The following is a 20,131-nucleotide window of genomic DNA, read 5'->3' as shown; positions in this document are numbered from 1 at the left end:
TAAATAGTGACCACCCAATGACTTTGAATAGCACTTTTTTAGTAGTGGAAAGGTCACTTATGGCTTATTAAATATAGACACACCTTATTAAATACCTTAATTAAACTTCTAGACGTGAATGCATTCCAGCCCTCAGCTCTGACCACACCTAACTTAACATAATTTGTGTCCTTTAGCATAGATACAACTTAATGCAAGCATGATTTAAGACAATGTATATTTTATATCATCTTTATTTACAATAAAATAGACATTTAAATCAGCTCTATATGACTGTAAAAACCAGGTGTATACACTTAGACTGCTAGTCTATCTTAAGATATAGACTAGCAAAAGACTGAAGCACCTTTCAGGGTTGACAAAAATATCTAAATTAAGTGCCAACTGCCCTTATATTATTTACAGTATAATACAGTAATTTACTGCAAGATTTAAGTTCCGTTGAGGAACAATTTGATCTACTCTGCAATGATGATGCAAGAAAATGGAGGAAAAACAGAGTATCCCATTCCTGCTTCCCCTCAATCGCTCGTCGTCGTCTCTGATCAAGTCTGTTTTTCGCTTCTCTGGGAGCTTTGTGAAAGAAAATTCCTCCAATATTCATTCAGTGTCTCTGGCAAGTGTGCAGACTCCGTGATGACTTGTTGCCATCTCTTTGTGTTTTGCAGGACAGACCTTCTGCACAATCGCAGCGCTGGAATATCTCCAAGCCATGGGTGCCTTTCCTCTTGTGCTTGGTGCAGACCTGGCCTTCTTTTAGGACAGGCTTGCAGATTTTGGACCAAAAGTGACGGGCGCAGCAGAGTCCCTCCACACAATCTGATGATCTCAGGCAGGTCTCGCCCTCTAGACCTTTAAAAACAAAACAACACTCATGAATACCATGCACAACTTACATTTTCTGAAGTCCAAGAGACCATTTTAATAGATCAAAATAGCTTTCACAATGAAGACTGAGTTGATCTTAAATCCTGGTCTTATAGACAAATTTTTGATTACTTTACTAACATTCTCCATGCAGTGATCCTTACACTCAACCAAAGTTACTATATTTAATACCAGTCCCATTTCTGAAAAGTTAATGCCTTGTGATGCAACAAAGGATTAAAAGCTTCAAATACCCACAAACTGAGCTGCAACTATAGGTCAAAATAGCATGGAATAATTTGAAGCTATTCTATACATAATTGGTTATGTGAATCATTGTTTACCTTTTAGCATTTGGTTTTGTGGTGAACCTTGTGTTGCAACTTTTGGTGGCACCACAACAGTTGAGTTTTCTTGGGAGATGGACACAAACTCTTCCATTCCAATCTGGTGGATCATGTCAGGATCATTTGGAAGGCAAACTCCTAGGAAGATGCATTTTAAGTAAATTTATAGTCAACACTGTCTGTTATTTGTTTAAGCAATAAAACGCTGAATTGTCTGTACTCTAGCATATCATAACTGTGATCTTACCGTTGCTACAGTGGTTGCCAGGGCAGCACATCGCGTCCCGGATGCAGCGCTTCCTGCGCTTCTTGCACTGGAGACAGACACCGCGAGACAGGAAGCAGAACTCGTCGCCACCGCATTCCTCATCACTCTCGCAGATTAAAGACTGCCGGAGGTTAGAAATACACTATTAGTCTAACGACCACAAAGTAAAAGCAGCTGTCTGAGATAACATGTGCTCGTTTATGTTCTTACCTGCGGTGTATCGATGGCGAAGTTCAGGCTGCCGCTGTCCGCAGGTGACTCCTCCGGACTCGGGCTGACCGGATGACCGGGATTTGCCGCACCTGAACCGACTTTAATAGCGTTGGAGTTGAGCACCACAGAACCGGTAGATGCCGCTTTGATGCAGCCCACAAGAATGAGGCATGCGGTAGAGAACATGGCAATGTGCAGCATTGTCAGGTCTGGTATTCCTTGGAGAATGGAGGATGTATTCCCGAGGTGAGCGGAGCTCTTCTGTGGTTCCTCATGAGCTCAAGACGCTTCATTTATACGCGCGCGGGGTTGTTTGCGCTCCCGCCCCTCGCTGAGAGTAACAAAGGGCTGGATGAAATTTCAAAGCGTTGTGTCAAGAGCCGTCTGTCTATCGGTGTGTTTGTATGCACGTTTTCATGAGCTGCCATCAAACAGCCGCCACAGTAATATTGCTTATCGGATAGGAAAATCAGCTGAGAAAATTACAATCTTTTACAAAGCATACAAAATTATATATATAAGCCAGCAAAAAAATATTCAACTTTAATGCTAAAGCTGCAAAGTTGGAGTCTTCACTGATAGTTCAACCAAAAAAAACAAGAAACATTTTTTTACAAACACTCAATATGAATCAATATTTAAAAATATTTTGGAACTGGAATATAATAATAATAATACAATAGTATTATTTGTATATTTGACTGTAATAGTCATATTGCTTCTTATAGTTGAAGTCTGATTTTTTCGTTATTTTTTTTTGTTTCAAAAAGCAAATGAATATCAAATAATTAAAATCACTTGATGTCAGTCACTGGACATTTAAACATGAATATGCAGATATTTATTTTTCATAGCTTCACTTTTCTGTCTCACAGTGATTTTGTATATTCCGTGTTAGAAATGCAGTAAAGATTTAGCAGAAGTTGAGTCATAACCGTGATAGGGGCCCTTTGATTAAACAAGTGCATAAGATCAAAGTGAATATGCAAATAAGAAGAAGTGAGAAGTTTACCGAATTAATTATCATTCAGTCTGTGTTTTTAAACAAATAGTGAGTGATTAGCAATCTGAGATAAGAATATGACGCTCTTCTGAGGTGACGCTATTGATCTTATTAAGATTTAGCAGAACAGAATAAAATAATTAGGCTATATAATCTTGCTTCTAAAATTTTTATATTATCGAGAAACCCATGTATTCATATGTAACCCATCTTTATCAAACGATAGCGTTCATTTATTTGCCCATTGAATAGATGACTAACAGATGTGAGACAAGTTACAGTCGCTAAAGGCCTATATTGCAATTTTAAAAGCCTGCTCTTAAATTGTATCATTAAATGAATAGTAATTGTATCATATGACATTTCGGTGAACATAAACTGCGCAAATGAGTCTCTCTGCCCAATACTCCGGGATAACGCCCAAATCAGTGTCTTTGATGTTGTTGACAGGGGTCACTTCTAATAGACGGCCACAGGACAAACGCTCAATACACTTCATTAAACGCGAATTGGCAGAGTTCATCCCCATCCCTTTGTCTATTGGCTTTGTTTTAATTGTACATCCAAAGCCTACAGTGGTGTAAAATGAAGCGTGTGTAAAGGAGCCTTTGATGAGCTCAGATCAAACAGGACTGAAGCCCATGTCTTAATCAGACTTCCACAGCGATGGCATTTTCGCAAACAGTCCATTTGCTCGGCTCTTAGCGGGTTTTTGTAGACATTGTACTCAGCAAATGCATGCCAGGTAATCCTGTTTTAAAATTCCTGATGACAGCTTATTCAGGTCAGGGCACCCGAGTGACTCTAGGTAGGCTATTATTCACTACAGCAATACAATTCCGTGGTAAAAAAAATAATACTGCATTTACAGGAGGCGGTAAGCGTAAAATAATAAATGACACCGGTGTTCAATAAAGTTAGCTTTAATAATAATAATTAACAAAATAGGTAATATGGGTAATTAGCCTAACTATCCCTGTTGAAGGTTGCCAAGCAGTGTCCTTTTTTGCAACTTTGTTGCATTAATATAATACAAGGTTACAGGTGTGCCTTTATCAGTTTGTTGCAATGGCTTTGAAAAGTGATGGAAGTTCTGTTCTGCGATTCGGTTCTTTTGAACATGTCTTTTCAACGAGCCAGTTCATTACATCGAGTTAGTAATTATTGTACAATGTGAGGTAATTACCTCATTACTTGGAATCCTGATGTGGCATGCATGTTCTAGCGTGTTCCAATAGGCCTACTGTGTAGGGACATGTTATTAAGATTTGTATTATTGTTATTATTATGTTTTATTATCAAGGTTAATGTACCCTAGTTATTTTCACGTTTTATTATCAAGGTTCATGTGCCCTAGATAATTTCGTTGCAGCCTACAGGTTATGAAAACTGTATAAACAGACTATAGGGCTAAATGCAAGCCGTAATATAAGTCCATTTAAACTCTTGACTGAAAAAGTGTAATACCAACTCATGTGCATAAATGATATGTTTCCATTATGTTTTACTTGTAACATTTGTAGCTTTTTACCTTAACTGTTCACACGTCTTTTTTTTTTATTAGGCTACTATCGGATCTTTCATGTTCAGGACGGTTCTGAGTTCATTAAGGCTTTTGGTTGATGACTGCTAACCGCTAGAACGAGTGATTCGTGGATGAATCGTTCAGGGGTGCGTTTCCCAAAATTGAAGAGTTCAAATGCAAAAGCCTCTAAATGCCATCTGAAATTGTCTACTAAAATTAACATTTTTCTCAGGCTCTCGTGTGTAGGTTCAATAATTTCACTTTCATGGTATTGAGTAGGTTGCCATTAAAGTCAAATAACTGAACATAAACATAGGAGCCTGAGAAAAATGTTCATTTTAGAAGAGAAATTTCAGACGGCACTTAGAGGCTTTTGCATCTGAACTCTTCAACTATGGTTGCAAGTTCCATCATTACCAATAGAGTTCAGTGGAACTTGCGATTTCTTCTCTGCCCCCTGGGTTTACATCTTTTGATGTCTATGGGCCACGGTGCTGGCAATGAAAAGCTACCACTGCTCATGTGTTATCTTTTGGGAAGAGGGGAGGGTAGATGTTGACTGAGCATTATCACCAGCTGATATTACAAACACCTCCAGCTACATCTTGTTTGTAGGACATTCTGAACTTCTGAGTATAAAAAAAATAATGAATATAACATTTAATGAAAACAGCAGGTGCAATTTTCAGAAACTAAACCTTTATGCAGAGACATTACTTTGAAAGATGCTTTTATTGTAAGAAAATGGCATATAAATCTCTGTACTTTTAAAAAAGCCACAACTGATTAAGAAGAATATTTTGAGGTGTCTGACCTAGTCGTGCAGCATCAAGACAAGCAGGGTGATTTATGGATGCCATTGTGTTAAGGCACTTTCAATAATGCCAAAAGATATATGGTGAGCACAGAATATCCATCTTGAAATAAATCTCTACAAATATCACAAAAATATTACCACTGTGTATATATGTATATATATATATATATATATATATATATATATATATATATATAAACGTGTACCCCTGGTCCTACAATAAATAAGATTACATAATTGGTTTTCAAGCACAGCACTTTGTGTTCAAGCTATAGACTACAGGCAGTCTTCTCGTCATTGTTTAAACGAGTCAAGTAGAGTCATGAATATGAAAATGACAGGAGAAAATATTCAGAAAGTATGTCTGGTATCAGTAATAGAACTGATTATGTCACTTCATAAACACAATTCCGATCTTACCCACATTTTATCAGGGATGCGGTGACTTGCCTACCCTTCCTCAGGGGAAGTACAGTGCATATTTTAGTAAAAAGCCTGCCCTCTAGTGGAGCACAAACTGTATTGAGTCTAATTCATTATTTGATTGGATTCCCATTGTCTTAAAAAAAGAAAAAAAAACTGTCAAGTTTCCCATAATACAAACTAAATGTATTCAGATGCCTTAAATAGAAAAAAAAAAATTAAAGGGATAGCCCACACACAAAAAAAAAAAAAAAAGTCATCATTTGCTCACCCTCACGTCCTTCCAAACCTGTATGACTTTCTAATTTGTGTGAAACACAAAAGAAGAGATTTTGAAGAATGTTGGTAACAGAGCAGTTTCAGTTCCCATTGACTTCATATAATAACATTTTTCAAAATATATTATTTTGTGTTCTGCAGAAGAAAGAAAATCATACAGGTTTGGAACAACATGATTCCGACAGAATTTTCATTTTTGGGTGGACTATTCCTTTAATCATATCAATCAATTAAAATCAATCAATCTCCACCACAGGACCTTTTACCTTTTTAAGTATTTGAAACTGGTGTGTTTCTGTTCCAAATATATTAGCCGTATTTATACACAACTAGTCATGCAGTCAAAAGTAACCACAGACTTAATTCCTTTCTAAAAATGCATCATAGAAAAATGATCAATACTCAGTCCAGATCATAGTACTGTCTCTACTTATGATTCTGTTTTTAAGACCCAGACCTAAAACCTGAAACCACTGCTTGTGCGATCAGTCAAACATAAAACAGCAGAGAAAAACAAATGAAGGGCTCATTTATGAATAATCAGGCTGTGTTGGGAATATGGACTCCAGTCTTTCTGATTAGGAGAGTTTACGGGAGTCGTGGGGTGCGGCGGGGGGCTGAGACGTCCCCAGTGGCACCGCATGACAGAAGTGTGGGCGAAGGCAACTTGGTGTCACAGAGCTGGGCTAGACGTCTTCTGTTCTCCTCTTTGCTGACGAACCACACGGGACACTCCAGGGCAGGGCATGTTACAAGTTTCAGTTTTAGAAATCAGTGTCCCAGCCGGAATTGTCATCTGGGGGAGGGTCCTCATTGTCCTCAGGAAAGTTATCAAAGTTACTGGTGTCAGTCGGGTTTGCAACCTAATAGGTGCGTGAACAGAGGAAACGGGATGTTAGACGGATAGATATTAAGCACTAATGTACATGCTGTAAACACAACTGTAAAGAAATGATAATGTGTGCGCCTGCATGTTTATTCACTATTCAATGTCTAAAATACCAACCGATATAAATTAGTATTTAATTCATACATATTTCTTTATAATCTATTAACTTCTATTTTATGGACCATTGTGGAAATAGGGTTGCACAATTAATCAAACAAAACTGAAATTGCAATATGGCCTAGAGCAATTATCAAATCGCAAAGGCTGCGATTTAATTTTTGAAAAAGAAGAAATTAAGATAGATAAATATTATTATTGTAATTTCACAGTTATACTGTACAAAATATATAATTTTTCTTAAATACGTAAAAATATTTTACGTAAATATAATATTTATTATTTTGGTTATTTGTATTATTCTGTTCACAAAAAAATCACAGTTCTAGTTTCTTTCACCAAATATGGGGGGAAAAGCCCACTCTAATTTATTCTACTTTTTTTAAACAGCACTAACAATGTAATTATGTTAAATTTATTTGAAATGCAAATCTCTCTTTTCTTCTCCTTATATTCAAATTCTCACTTCTGAATTAAATTGGAGATGTTTTATACTTACATCAGGAATAATTGGAGGGGTGAGCGTTCCTTTGCGCAGGCCTTCCCAGTTAAAGCCTTCAAACCATCTATGATGGAAAAAGATCATTAACATCTGTCTCATAGAAACAGAATAGAAATGGTGGGTAGGGTGGGATTTTCATTTATGTTCAGTTTCAATCTTTGGAATTAATAGATTTAAACAATTATGCTTTGAACAGGAATGTTCCCAAAATGGCAAACAAATCTTGACCCCATGCACAGCATAATAAGACTAGTTTTTAAAGGAATTCCTTGACCTTAAAGTTTTATTATAATATTTCAGCACTTTTCTAGACTTAAAAACCACAGTTTTTCCCAAGAACCGGGATATTACAGGACTCACTTGTGCTTTTGGATATCTTTGACTCCATTTTTCAAGTTTCCTAGCCTCTCAGACGGATTGTCCCTGAGGGAAACAATATATTTCAATACAGATTCAGTTTATAGTGCTGATATTCTGTCAAAAATGCTTTTGCTATATCTAGATGAATGAATGAATGAATGATGCATTTATATAGCGCCTTATTGTGTATTGCTGTACACCCAAAGCGCTTTACAATCATGTGGGGGGTCTCTCCTCAACCACCACCAGTGTGCAGCATCCACTTGGATGATGCGACGGCTGCCACACTACAACGGCGCCAGTGCGCTCACCACACACCAGCTACAGGTGGAGAGGAGAGAGAGTCATAGAGCCAATCAAGTGTATGGGGATTATTAGGAGGCCATGATAGACAAGGGCCAGTAGAGGGAATTTGGCCAGGACACCGGGGTTACACCCCTACTCTTTTACGAGAAGTGCCATGGGATTTTTAAATGACCACAGAGAGTCAGGACCTCGGTTTAACGTCTCATCCGAAAGACAGTGCTTTTTGACAGTATAGTGTCCCCGTCACTATACCGGGGCGTTAGGACCCACACAGACCACAGGGTGAGCACCCCCTGCTGGCCTCACTAACACCTCTTCCAACAGCAACCTAGTTTTCACCGGAGGTCTCCCATCCAGGTACTGACCAGGCTCAACCCTGCTTATCTTCAGTGGGCAACCGGTCTTGGGCTGCAGGTTGATATGGCTGTGGCAGATCCAACTAAGGTTTTTTAAATCTTAAGGCATAAATGTGTGCTGCAGGTTAAAACAGCAGGACATCTCGGGTCATTTAAAACTTAAAAATGTAGATGTATTAAATGTGTATTAGTGTGTCAGATTGAACTTCAAGACTTTTTAAAATGTACCCACCTGCATAGTTTTTTAATAAGATTGCCTGCATTTTTTGTGATCTTCTTTGGAAATTCTATCATGTCGATTCCTCTTAAAATTATATTATATGTCTTCATTGGATCCGGTCCTGAGAATGGTGGGCTGAACAAGAAATGCACATTAGATTTTATAAAACTAGAAGGAGGAGTAATCCTAACATACAATCTGAAAACATTTGAGCTTGTCTTGTGAAACCAAATGAGAGAAAACGTTTTACCTTCCAGTCAAGAGTTCATACATAAGAATTCCCAATGACCAGTAGTCTACTGAGATGTCATGGCCTTTATTCAGTATGATCTCTGGGGCTACATACTCTGGCGTTCCACAGAAAGTCCATGTTTTCTTCCCAAATCCGATCTTTTTGGCAAAGCCAAAGTCCACCTACAAGAGACAAACAGTGTCTTCATATCAAAACTGCACCTTTGTGGCTTTTAGTCCAAGTTATCAACTAACAACAAAATTCACCAGCCTCAGAATGTGTCGTATCATATTAGAAAGCACTTGAGATGTGTACTCACAAGCTTGGCACATCCTCTGTGATCCAGAATGAGATTTTCTGGCTTTAAATCACGGTAAATTATTCCCTTGGAATGCAGGTAAGCGAAGGCTTCAACCACACAGGCTGTATAAAACCGTGTAGTAGAGTCTTCAAATGATCCTCTACGAATAAAGAAAGAAAAACACTTCTGGGTTTGCATCATTTAGAGTGATTAGCATCAGCCATCATCACAAGAACAATTTGGCTACCTGTCTCTAAGAATGGTCCAAAGCTCTCCTCCTAGACAGGCCTCCATCAACATGTACAGATATTTACTGTCTTTGAAAGTCCTGTACAACCTGAAGGAACACAACCACACAATTTTGTCCCTCAATATATGTTTTTGCCTTGATATTTTTAGGAGATGAGCTCTAATGATGCTCTCAGGAGGTTTTAGAACTTACCTTACAATGAAGTCTGAATGGGCCTCCTGCATGATCTGTTTCTCAGAGCGGATGTGTTCCTGTTGCCGCGTGTCCACGATGTGACGCTTCTTCAAGATCTTCATTGCAAACGTTTTGGTCTCTTCACTCTTGAGCTGCACCTGTGGACACCAAAGGCACGCAAAAAAAATGAGCGCTGAAAAAGTGCTAATAAACTAATTTTCTATGGAAACTAGCTGTAAAAAAACAAGTGTATTATCACAGCACTTGAGTCATGGTCTATTAATGTGTTAAGGGTCCTCAAAATAGATCAAGTGAGCAGGAATTCTTCACATTGCGTCTCTGTGAAGGCACTTGCATGCTCATTTGATCCTGTAGCTATCTAGCAAATGGATAGCACTACAGGCATATATCAGAGCCCTGGCTAAAGGACACTTGTTTTTACTATGCTGCCGCAGTGCCAGAAATAGGTGAGTGGAAAGGGGAATCCTCTTCCCAGACCGTTGGGCTTTCCTTTACAACAGAATCTGATCCGCAATGCGGATCTCTGCTCTCCTAGCTACGTCAAAGTTTCCATCATCTTTCTTCAACATAAAGGGTCCTGCAGAAAATATAGCCAGCTCTATCTATCTGTGATTAACAGTCTGTCTGCCTCCCTAACTACTTACAACCTATCTGTCTACCAACCTACCTATCTATCCACACATCTGTCCATCTGTTTATCCATCCGTGCATTAATAAAATGTTGGGAGTGCTGGTTTTCCACTTCCACACAAACCACAGGAGACATGACATCAGTTGTGATGTGTTTGCCTCATCTCTTATTTAAGTCACACGGGCTGTCAATGCTTTAACTGTCTTATATCCGCTGACTATATACACTTACTATATATCTGTCTACCGACCTACCTACTTAACCCCTTGCCATCTATCTACTACATCATATACCATCTAATTATTAAATTAGTCTTGTTGTACTGTGAATGGCAGTAAGTCAGATGTCTGCGCTTTTAACTCTGTTGTGGAAAGTTACCCTGAATAGAGTTACAACATTCCCAGACCTGATCTATCCTTCAGCACAGTAGAACACATGAGAGCTGCTCATATGTCCAGCACTGTTTAAAGTATATTAGTAAAATATATTCTTATCATTGGTTGACAGAAGTTTTTGTTTTGAGTTATTGCGTAACATGCACCAGAATGCCATAAAGCAGTGGTTCTCAAACCTGTCCAGGAGTACCCCCAGCCCTGCACGTTTTGTATGTTTCCCTCATCTATCACACCTGATTCAACTCATCAGCTCATTATTGGAGACTGTAAGACCTGAAGTGGGTGTGTCAGATATAGGAAGACATACAAAATGTGCAGTGCTGGGGGTACTTCATGGAGAGGTTTGAGAACCACTGCCATAAAGCAACGACTCCATATGTATTCACTGCAATTTTACTGCAAGGGTGTCCAATCCTGCTCCTGGAGGGCCCACGTCCTACGGAGTTTAGCTCCAACCAGCTTCAACACACTTGCCTGGAAGTTTTAAGTGAGTCTGAAGACCTTGATTAGCTGATTCAGTTGAGTTTAATAAGGGTTGAAGCTAAACTCTGCAGGACAGTGGCCCTCCAGGAACAAGTTTGGACAACCCTGTCTTACTGCAATCACCTTTTTGTGCTTAATTATAGAAGAAGCTGATGAATTTACTTATTCATTTGCATGAAGACATAAAATGCATGCATATAGAAGCTCAACTACCAGCTCAACTCTTACCAGCTCAACTCTTCCAAATCCTCCAACTCCCAAGGTATCGATGATGTTGAAGTCCACCAGCTTCAGGTTGGAGAAGAAGGCATTCTCTGCCTCGTATCTGCATTTTTTGAAGTGGAAAAAGGGAAACTTCTTAGAGGTTTGGATAGAGTATGTAATAGGGAATGTTGGAGCAGGAAGGCTGTTTATTCGCTCCCTCTCTTTTCTCTGCTTTACTGGGATGATAGGAAGTAGTTCACGCATTTTGCCCCCCTTGTGGCTTGATCAAATCAAATACTGTGAACCAGTTAAATGTACAATTCCCAAAACGTTTAGCAATATTGCAAAGACGATCTTGCAATAAGCAATAAAGTTTTTGCCTCAAGAGCACGTATGGCAGAATAGTAACAACAGTCTTTGCTCAAAAGTGGAGTTAAGGCGCCATTTCCAGGTTACATTTCGAGATTCGGGATGCAGCGCTGATCGAGTGTGGCGAAGAACAGATTTATCCAGATTGGTGGAGTCTCTCCGCATCAATATCGGTGTGTGAAAGCTTCTCTGGATACAAAGTTTGGATGCAGAAATACCTAAAGTTGTCACAGTCATCAGCAGAGACAGCACTAAAAGTCGAGCAAAAGTCCTCGCTGAAAAATCCCACAAAGCAAGAGATTCTGTCCTTGCAGCAGCAGGAGTGCACGCTGAGGGATAGTACGCTTGACTGGTGAGACTAGTGTTGTCCTTGTGACTAACTCTCTGTCCCTGTGCTTAAACTGTGCTTGACTGTGTTCCCTGTGTGAGCCGCAGTCTCTGCCTTGCCTGATCCAGCTTTATTTTTAGCATGTGAACTTGGCTTACAGTTCTCCTAGTCAGAAAAGGTTTTCCTGCTCTACCCTCATGCCACCGTCTTGGTGCTGCATAATTATGAGACATACTTTAATGTTGAGAAAATGAACTTTTCAATTAACATTTAATAACAAAACGAGCTCGTCCTGGAAATAAGTATACCTAGGCCTTCTGACGAGAAGAACCTGGAAGACTGGAGTAAATGTATCTTTAGCTAGACAGAAACATAGAATTCAATGTAGATGCTGCCAGTGCCAGCTGTGGAGATCATATGAGATGGAAAAATCATTAATTAGTACACATATTTTAACTTTAGGGAAAGTTCACCACAAAAAAAGAAACAAACAAACAAAGAATGTTTAATTGATTGATTGATTTGTCCAAGTTATTAAACCATTGGGATGATATGTTGTTTTGGTCTGCACTGATTTCTATATCTTCTTTTCAACAGAAGAAAGATTTGGGTCATACACGTACATAATAATACCGGTTTGGAACAACATATGGGTAAGTAAATTCATTTTCATTTTTGGATGAACTATCAAATTAAAAAGTCCTTTTTTCTGTCTTTTTCCACACATTTGAGTATTTCCACTTGCCATTCGCAAATCTAGATGGTAAAATACTTAAAGTCTTGAGGTTAAAGTCTGAGTGCAAGCACAGAATCCCTCATGTCACTTTAGAAGCTGGAAAACACCCTGGAAGACCATCTCTGCAATTTGACACGGCAAGGAAACAGTATCTGCAGTAAGTTTCCACATTTAACGAAGACTCCGGGCAAGGGGACAGCTGCCCTCTCAAACCTCTCTAGGCAATGAGAGAACTAAGAACACTGCAGTTGTCCGCATAAGAAGAACACGCCACATAGTGACATGGCTGTTTCTGCCAAGGTTGACAGTCATTTGGAAAGAAGAGCGTATTCCAGTACATTGCCCAATATATATCAGCAAAAACATCTACAACAATCGGTTTTAGTATTTTGGGAATAACCAGAACCAATTCTTGATTCCTAGCCCAACATAGGTGGCTTTCACACCGGAGGAACATTTTCATAGTTCCTTTAACTACTGGCAGAAGAACCCGCTTTTTGTCATGTTCTGGGAACTGGGAATGATTTTAGTTATAGGAATGCCTTTTGGGGAGACTGAATTAGCTCCTACTTTAGAGTAGGCTCCAACCCAGCACAGCAGGAACTACCAATGACATAAGGGGCTTTCGCACCAGGAACTAGCCACCAGGTCCCCCGAGAACTAAATATTCCCCTAGGGCTGTTTTCCTGGTTGCTTTCGTACCACCAATATGAACTTTGAAGTTATAAACTGGCCAACAGCAACATAATTTAAGCACAGCATTCAACAACTGGAGGACGGTATATTGTATATGTAAACTGTGTTAACACTTTTTTTTTTTTTTTTTATGGCGAGTGCTAGTGTTATGGTATGCGTTTAGACAATTAATTTGTTACTTATATTTCCTACTGGTCTTGGTCAGACCCTACTTTGAAGTAGGAGCTAATTTAGTCCCCCCAAAAGGCATTCCAATAACTAAAATCAGTTCCTGTGGTGCGAACACGGCATAAAGCGGGAACTTCTGCCAATAGTTATAGGAACTATTAAAATGTTCCTCCAATGTTCCTCAAATGACGTGGCTGTCAGCCAGCTTATGTCACTTTAGAATTAATAATGGAGGTATGAATGCACCCAGGAAATGGTCCTGGGCAAAATTCAGTTCTCGGAGGCCCGCCTTGGTGGCTAGTTCCTATAACTACCCAGTGCTAAAACCCCTATAAACTGTAAATCAATACTGCGACTACCAGTTCTACTTTGATAAATGCAACTAGCTTGGACATTATAGAACATGTGTATTGAGGCACAAGCTACTACAAGTAATTGATACAATCAGCAGCTTTATAGTTAAAGGGACAGTTCACTCAAAAAAAATAATAATAATAATTCCCACAAGACGTTTGTTCATGTTTGCAACATAAATGACACACAAGAACGAACCTCACCACTTCTCGTGAGTCTCACATGCACATCTGAGGTTCTGTTTACCACATGTTATGTGCTTTGTGTGAGTTTCTATGAATTTATTAACTTGTTATATACATAATCTGATTTTATTCTATGAATCCGCTCCAAGCTAATGTTGTTCTCCATTGCTATGTAACCCCTCAAGTGTTTGAGCTCCATAAGTGGGTAGAGGTGAGTGGGCAGGATTTCACATAAGCTGTTGTCATGTGATATGTTAGGTGTGAGCTCTGAGAAGAGCAACTGATGACTGACGTCACATGGTCGACTAGAGTGATTTTCCACTGCCTTAGCTGAGAGCATGAGTTACAGTGTGTTATGAAAGCCCATATGTACTTCATGGGACAGTAAACAAGTCCAAGGTACTGGCTGAGAGGCTCTGATAAGACAATCTGAAAAGGCCAGAACTGGTTTAGAGTACTTGGGTCTCAAAACCACTGGTGAAAGAAAACATTTGATGTAGACTGCATTCCAAACCTAGTGAGCAGCCTTAAAGTCTAACTGAAATGGATTTGACAGTTGGTACACACTACATTGGCAACCTTGGGTGTCAAGCTAATGATTTAAATTGAGTTTGGGATTTGCTAGTTTCTAAGCTAATGACAGTACTTTATTAAGCCAATAAATAATAAATCAGTAAAATAAATAAATTAATATGAAGTAAACTGTCATTTTTAACTATATGAATTGATTGAACAAATGATCATTTATGAATACATATTGTTTTAAATGTTTAATGATTAATATATTTAAAAATTTCAGTAATAGTTCTCGGTACTAAATATATTTATCCATCGTGTCTCTTTAGAAGACTTGGATTAAACTGCTCAATTCATATGGATACATTTTACAATGCCATTATAAACATTTTAAATCTTGAAATTGATTACAGTAATTGTTGGACAAAAAAAGGCAACTTTTTTTTTTTAAAGCCACTCATAGCAATAGGCTATTAGGCAAAATTGCTAAATTTTAATTATCTGAATTTATTAACTTTTATTATTTAAATGCTGCATTGTTTTCATTATTATTAATTACATAACTGATTAATAAAATGTATACTTATACTTTTCAGTACTATTAATATCTTTAATATATTGAGTACACTTTTAGTTGATATTCATCAACTCAAATAATACTCATACTCAAAATTATCATCTTAACAAATCAGCTCACTTCTTTTTTTTCCATAGATGTCCTCACAATGCATCATGGGCAGAGCTGGGTAGATTACTTACAAATTGTAATCTGTTACTGATTCCAAATTAAATGACAAAAATTGTAGTTATAATGTAATCATTACACATTTGAGGTAATATAATCAGACTAATTTTTGATTACTTTTGACCTAACTCGTTAATATCGCATCAGGGTTCCTACACATTTTCCATTTCAAAATGACATACTTTTCCAGAGTCAAATTTCCAAACCTCTCATGAATTAATAGAGATCTACTTGCTCAAATTGTGGCTTTTCTTATGGTACATCTAATATCAAGGCCGAATGTCCAATTTAGCACATCCTCTTTGGCGGCACAGAAACCATGACACGGAATGGGCTGATGGCATAATACAACAATGTACATTGTCCTTTTGGCCAAGGTCAAGGGTCTTTAAAAAAAAAAGTGTTCAAAATGTGGCTTTCGTTAAGGCAGTATGTTATATTTCAAGGCCTTAGCATATTCTGTCACTGTAGAAAAAAAAAAAAAGTTGAGCCAACTTAAAATTTTAAGGCAACCAGCTTCAGCAGATTTTTGAGTTCTCTCAACTTATTTTTGTAGGAGATTCTCAACTTTTTGTTGTATAAACTTAAAACAACAAGTTGAAAAAACTCAAAAATCGGCTGAAGCTGGTTGCCTTAAAATCTTAAATTGGCTCAAGTTTTTTTTTTTTTTTTTACAGTGTGGCGGCCAAGACATCACACCAATAAATGGGTAGATAGGTCCAGTGTGCATTGTCCTATATGCTAAGTTTAATGGTTTCTCATAAAAGTCTGTAATTTTTTTTTGTTTGTTTTTTTGCAAAGGTTCTCAAGGTTACGTCATATGGTGAAAAGAATATCGTGAGAAGAAACCCAAAACATTTTGCATAATTAAAAAGTGCACCTTGAATTGACAATCACTAAAGAATCACTAAACAGCTCCCATGAAAACACTTCTTGTATGATAAACTTATTTTCATTAAATTCTTAATTTTCTATTATAAAAATCTAAATGGGGGCAAAAGTCTGGAAATGCAAATGCTTTCTTTTTTCCATACTCTTCAAGACCTGGAAATTATGTAAATCAAATTCCATACTTTTCCAAATAGCATAGGAACCCTGTCGCATTGATTTAAATAGTATATTCTTGTACCATATTGATTTAAAAATACAACGAGTAAGAAAATGTATTCCATTCATTCGTTGTAATTAACAACATAAAGTGCATTAAACATGACATTACGTCAAGGTTTCTCAAACTGGGGTTCAGAAATGAACTGCAGGGGATTTGTGACTTTAATGAAAAGCTAATAATGAATTAAATCATAGAAATGTAAAATTAAAATAAAGCACTTGCTAAAAATATATATATATATCATGCCAAAAATCTGCATGACGTGGGACCATTAACCAACATCAGAGATCCCAGAACATGCAAATGTAATAATTATTTCACAGTAAATGTATTAGGTGAAAGATGTTCAGATGACAAAAAAGTTTGGGAATGCCTGCCTTACAAGTAAATAAGAAATAATGTTAATTTGTGAATTTTCACGTGTTTGAAAGATAAAAGCCTTCCAAACACATAGAATGTTTTTTTTTTTTTTTTATATCCACTTGATATTTGCTTTTCGCCAATATAGAAATAAGTCTAAAAACAAGATTTGTGCCAACTCATTTTTTTTATTGGATTTTTTCCATGTCCACTATAATGGACACCAGGACCGAAGAAAAATAAAAATCCCCATATTTTAACCATATAGAGCTTGTGCACTATAGTTGAGCTAGTGTTTAGATTCTGAAAATAATGCATAATATAAGAATGAACAATGCAGTAAGAATGTGGGAAAAAAGGTAAGATGATATGAAGTCTCAAAAAAACTTGTTTGATCCTTTTTGTTGGTTGAAGTGGGTGAATCTGAGTATATGTATAAATGTCTTTGTGTGTATGTGAATTGGTTTATGTGTACTTGCTGATTGTTTTGATGAATATATGATTGTGTGCATTATAGCATTAACTTACTGATAATTCTAGTGATAATTCAAATAAAAATGAATGTGTTCATCAGTAGTTGCACTGGCTACCAGTGGCAGCTCGCATCCAGTTCAAGTCACTGATGCTTGCGTACAGATCCACCACAGGCTCTGCACCCTCCTACTTCCACTCACTATTACGAACCTACATCCCCTCCAGAAGTTTGAGATCTGCTAGTGAGCGACGCCTTGTGGTACCATCACAGAGAGGCTCAAAATCACTCTCCAGAACATTCTCGTTCACCATTCCTGGCTGGTGGAATAATCTTCCCACCCCTATCCGGAACGCCGGATCCCTGGCAACCTTCAAGCAACAACTGAAAACTCATCTCTTTCGGCAGTACTTGACTTCATCCTAAACTCAAAAAAAAACAAAAAAAAACTTTCCCTCTATCTTTCTCTCCACCTACTAGCTTGTACTTATTTGAACAATGACTGAGACTTGGTGTTACGAGCACTTCCTCTGTCTGACTGCCTCCTCAAGATGAATCGCTTTTTGTATTCCCCAATTGTAAGTCGCTTTGGATAAAAGCGTCTGCCAAATGACTAAATGTAAATGTAAATGTAGTTGATGCAATGTTGAAACACTTCTTAATTTTTGGAATCTGATTACGTAATCCAGATTATATGTAATCAGTTACTACCCAGACTACACAGCTTCTCTGTGAAGGATGTCTTAGCCAAAAGAAGGCATCGCAATTAAAAATGGTCTGCTTTGAAGCAAGACCTATAGTAAAATAAGAAATTTTGACCTAAAAGAAGATATTTTGAGAGTCCAAACAACATTGGACCCAACTGATTTCATGGTCAAAAAACACAGAGAATTGCAGAACTTTTGTGATTTGCAGAAGTAAGAAAGTTTTACAGGTTTGGGACGATATCTTTAAAATGCTGCCTATCTAGCATGAAGCCCAGAGTTTTCAGGAGGAATGTTCTAAACCTGGCTGGCCTCCAGTCTCTGGTAAAAAGCTGAAAAGCAGTCACATTCCTCCATGCAGAAGTGGCAGCCTTTCAACATATCCACTTCTGCTGTTACAGCTGTGAAAATAAAACCTAAGTCCGAACTCAAGTCGGACCGCGGGCAGTTTCCTCAGGGGTCAGTGGTTAGCTAAGAACGGCTGGGTGCAGGGCTTTGACCTCATACCCAGCAAAGAAAAGATGGATGAAATGACCGAAAACAGCGTGCTGCGGGCGGCCTGCCCAGGTGTTCTCCACAACGCAGCATTTGACTGCATTACATCCCCTTGACTTCAGACGACCTCTTTAAGTCTAGGTCAGCTTTTGTTGACTTGGTTCTTGTCACATTATTTAAGTTTGCACGTGCCTTACATGACCTATTTGACTTTAAACAATGATTCACAGGCCTTGTAAAATGTCCAGCACAGATCTTTCTAACGCAAATAACAAAATGTAATTTAATGGCTGTCAAGCATGACAGAAGTGAGGTAAATCCAGTGCATGCATGTGACCTTCACATATGTGTGAAATCTGACACGCTATAAAACCATCAATATAAACAACAATCATTTTGTATATACTATAACATCTTTTTACGTTTTGATACTCAAATTTAAACTATAAAGATTGATTGATTGATAAAATATCAAATCACATTGAAGGAATTTCTGTTTTATCTACTTGTTCACATATGGTATGCAATGACACAAGTTAATGTTTTTTTTAACTTGATTTCTATCTTAATTTTTAAATTTTTTGTTTATTTTTAGATTTAAATTATACAATTTTGTTGCTTGTTATAGGTTGCTGACTGGAATGAGCCATAAAGAATTTCATTTGGTACACAGACAATAAAGAAATCTACAAATCTTAAAAATTCTGATTAATTTTAAACATTAATCCCAATCGTATTGTCAAAACAAACAAGACAGTCAATTGAAATCTAGGTGCTACAGTATCAAATAAAAAATTAACAATTTAACAAATTGTTGGTCCAATGCAGTTCATTTTTAGTACAATTCACTTTTTGATTGTATAGCTTGCCTCATAACAGAAAATGTCAAATTTGACTCCAAAAGTAAAAAGCCAAGTTGAGAACCAGGGACCTCGCTTATCAGCTTCGCACCCTGATGCAACAACCATTAGCGGCTGGGTCATGTATCATTGATATATAATGGCCTTACATGGGGTTTGTTTCTTTGTCTGTCTCACTCACATGAATCCAAACAGCAGTAATGACCTCGCACCAATTTCAGCTTTGTTCCTTCAACAACCTGTTCTAATGCCACAGATAACAACTGTCATTATGACGGACGGACGGCCTTCCTCCAAACTACAGCAGGACGGTAATAACATATGAGCCCCGACTGACAAGGTCTTGCTTGCGTAATTATACCACTAGTTAATTAGAGATAATAATTATTATGTAATAGTTCTCAGTGTGAGGTATTCAATTCTTGCCAATTTGCTTTGCAGTCAGGCTCGGGAAGTAAAAATCCCATAGGTTCAAAGGTGTTGTCTTTTAGAGCTGCTTTGTTTGGTCCAAGGGCTGGAGATTTGAAGATTTGAGGACTGAAATATTTATGACGAAAACAAATGGGAACATCTGTTCCATAACCCAAGGTCCCAGATCTCAAAGTCAATGTTCTTAACTGTCTTTAGACATTTTCAAAGACAACTTTTTGTAAAGATTTAGATTTAGGTTTAGATTTGTTTTGGTTTGAAATGTTGATTTAAAGCATCGGTTTTTGAATTAGTATTACTACAGTCAAACCTTAACACAGAGAAAGCATTTTGTTACACAAAATATTAAAATTCTATAAAAAAGTAACAAAACTGAACAGGAATGTTTTATCAGAGCTTAATCCTTCTGGGTCTTATCTG

General features: G+C 37.7%; 2 protein-coding genes across 4 annotated transcripts in view; both read right to left on the bottom strand.

Moving 5' to 3' along the window:
- Positions 1 to 223: 223 nt before the first annotated feature.
- Positions 224 to 1,955, bottom strand: LOC306857635 (dickkopf-related protein 1-like). The gene is made up of 4 exons (XM_079397661.1): positions 1,693 to 1,955; positions 1,462 to 1,603; positions 1,212 to 1,352; positions 224 to 852 (listed from the first exon to the last, which is right to left on the bottom strand). The coding sequence occupies exons 1-4, from the start codon at positions 1,894 to 1,896 to the stop codon at positions 605 to 607; spliced, it is 735 nt and encodes a 244-aa protein (XP_079253787.1). The 5' UTR covers positions 1,897 to 1,955; the 3' UTR covers positions 224 to 604.
- A 4,551-nt stretch (positions 1,956 to 6,506) lies between these two features.
- The window catches only part of LOC306857862 (cGMP-dependent protein kinase 1-like), a gene marked incomplete at both ends in the record, with an annotated part of 167,023 nt that continues 153,398 nt past the window's right edge, over positions 6,507 to 20,131 (bottom strand). For 2 of the 3 annotated variants that reach the window (XM_079398101.1, XM_079398099.1), the window contains 9 exons: positions 6,507 to 6,605; positions 7,248 to 7,314; positions 7,611 to 7,673; positions 8,505 to 8,627; positions 8,743 to 8,906; positions 9,044 to 9,185; positions 9,273 to 9,362; positions 9,468 to 9,607; positions 11,208 to 11,304. In XM_079398101.1, the coding sequence (XP_079254227.1) occupies positions 6,507 to 6,605; positions 7,248 to 7,314; positions 7,611 to 7,673; positions 8,505 to 8,627; positions 8,743 to 8,906; positions 9,044 to 9,185; positions 9,273 to 9,362; positions 9,468 to 9,607; positions 11,208 to 11,304 (985 nt within the window). Of the gene's footprint in view, positions 6,606 to 7,247; positions 7,315 to 7,610; positions 7,674 to 8,504; positions 8,628 to 8,742; positions 8,907 to 9,043; positions 9,186 to 9,272; positions 9,363 to 9,467; positions 9,608 to 11,192; positions 11,305 to 20,131 lie in introns of all 3 variants that reach the window. The other variant, XM_079398100.1, reaches the window with a different exon arrangement.

This window comes from Barbus barbus (assembly GCF_936440315.1).
Source record: "Barbus barbus genome assembly, chromosome: 38".
Lineage (NCBI taxonomy): Eukaryota > Metazoa > Chordata > Actinopteri > Cypriniformes > Cyprinidae > Barbus > Barbus barbus.
This window is presented reverse-complemented; position numbering and strand designations above follow the sequence as displayed.

What these genes read in the sequence shown, in the direction of transcription:
- LOC306857635 (XM_079397661.1), bottom strand. Translation starts at nt 1,896, where the DNA reads ATGCTGCACATTGCCATGTTCTCTACCGCATGCCTCATTCTTGTGGGC. An exon ending in TGGCAACCACTGTAGCAACG is followed by an intron (nt 1,353 to 1,461) that starts GTAAGATCACAG and finishes GCATCTTCCTAG; the next exon opens with GAGTTTGCCTTCCAAATGAT. An exon ending in ACAAAACCAAATGCTAAAAG is followed by an intron (nt 853 to 1,211) that starts GTAAACAATGAT and finishes TTGTTTTTAAAG; the next exon opens with GTCTAGAGGGCGAGACCTGC.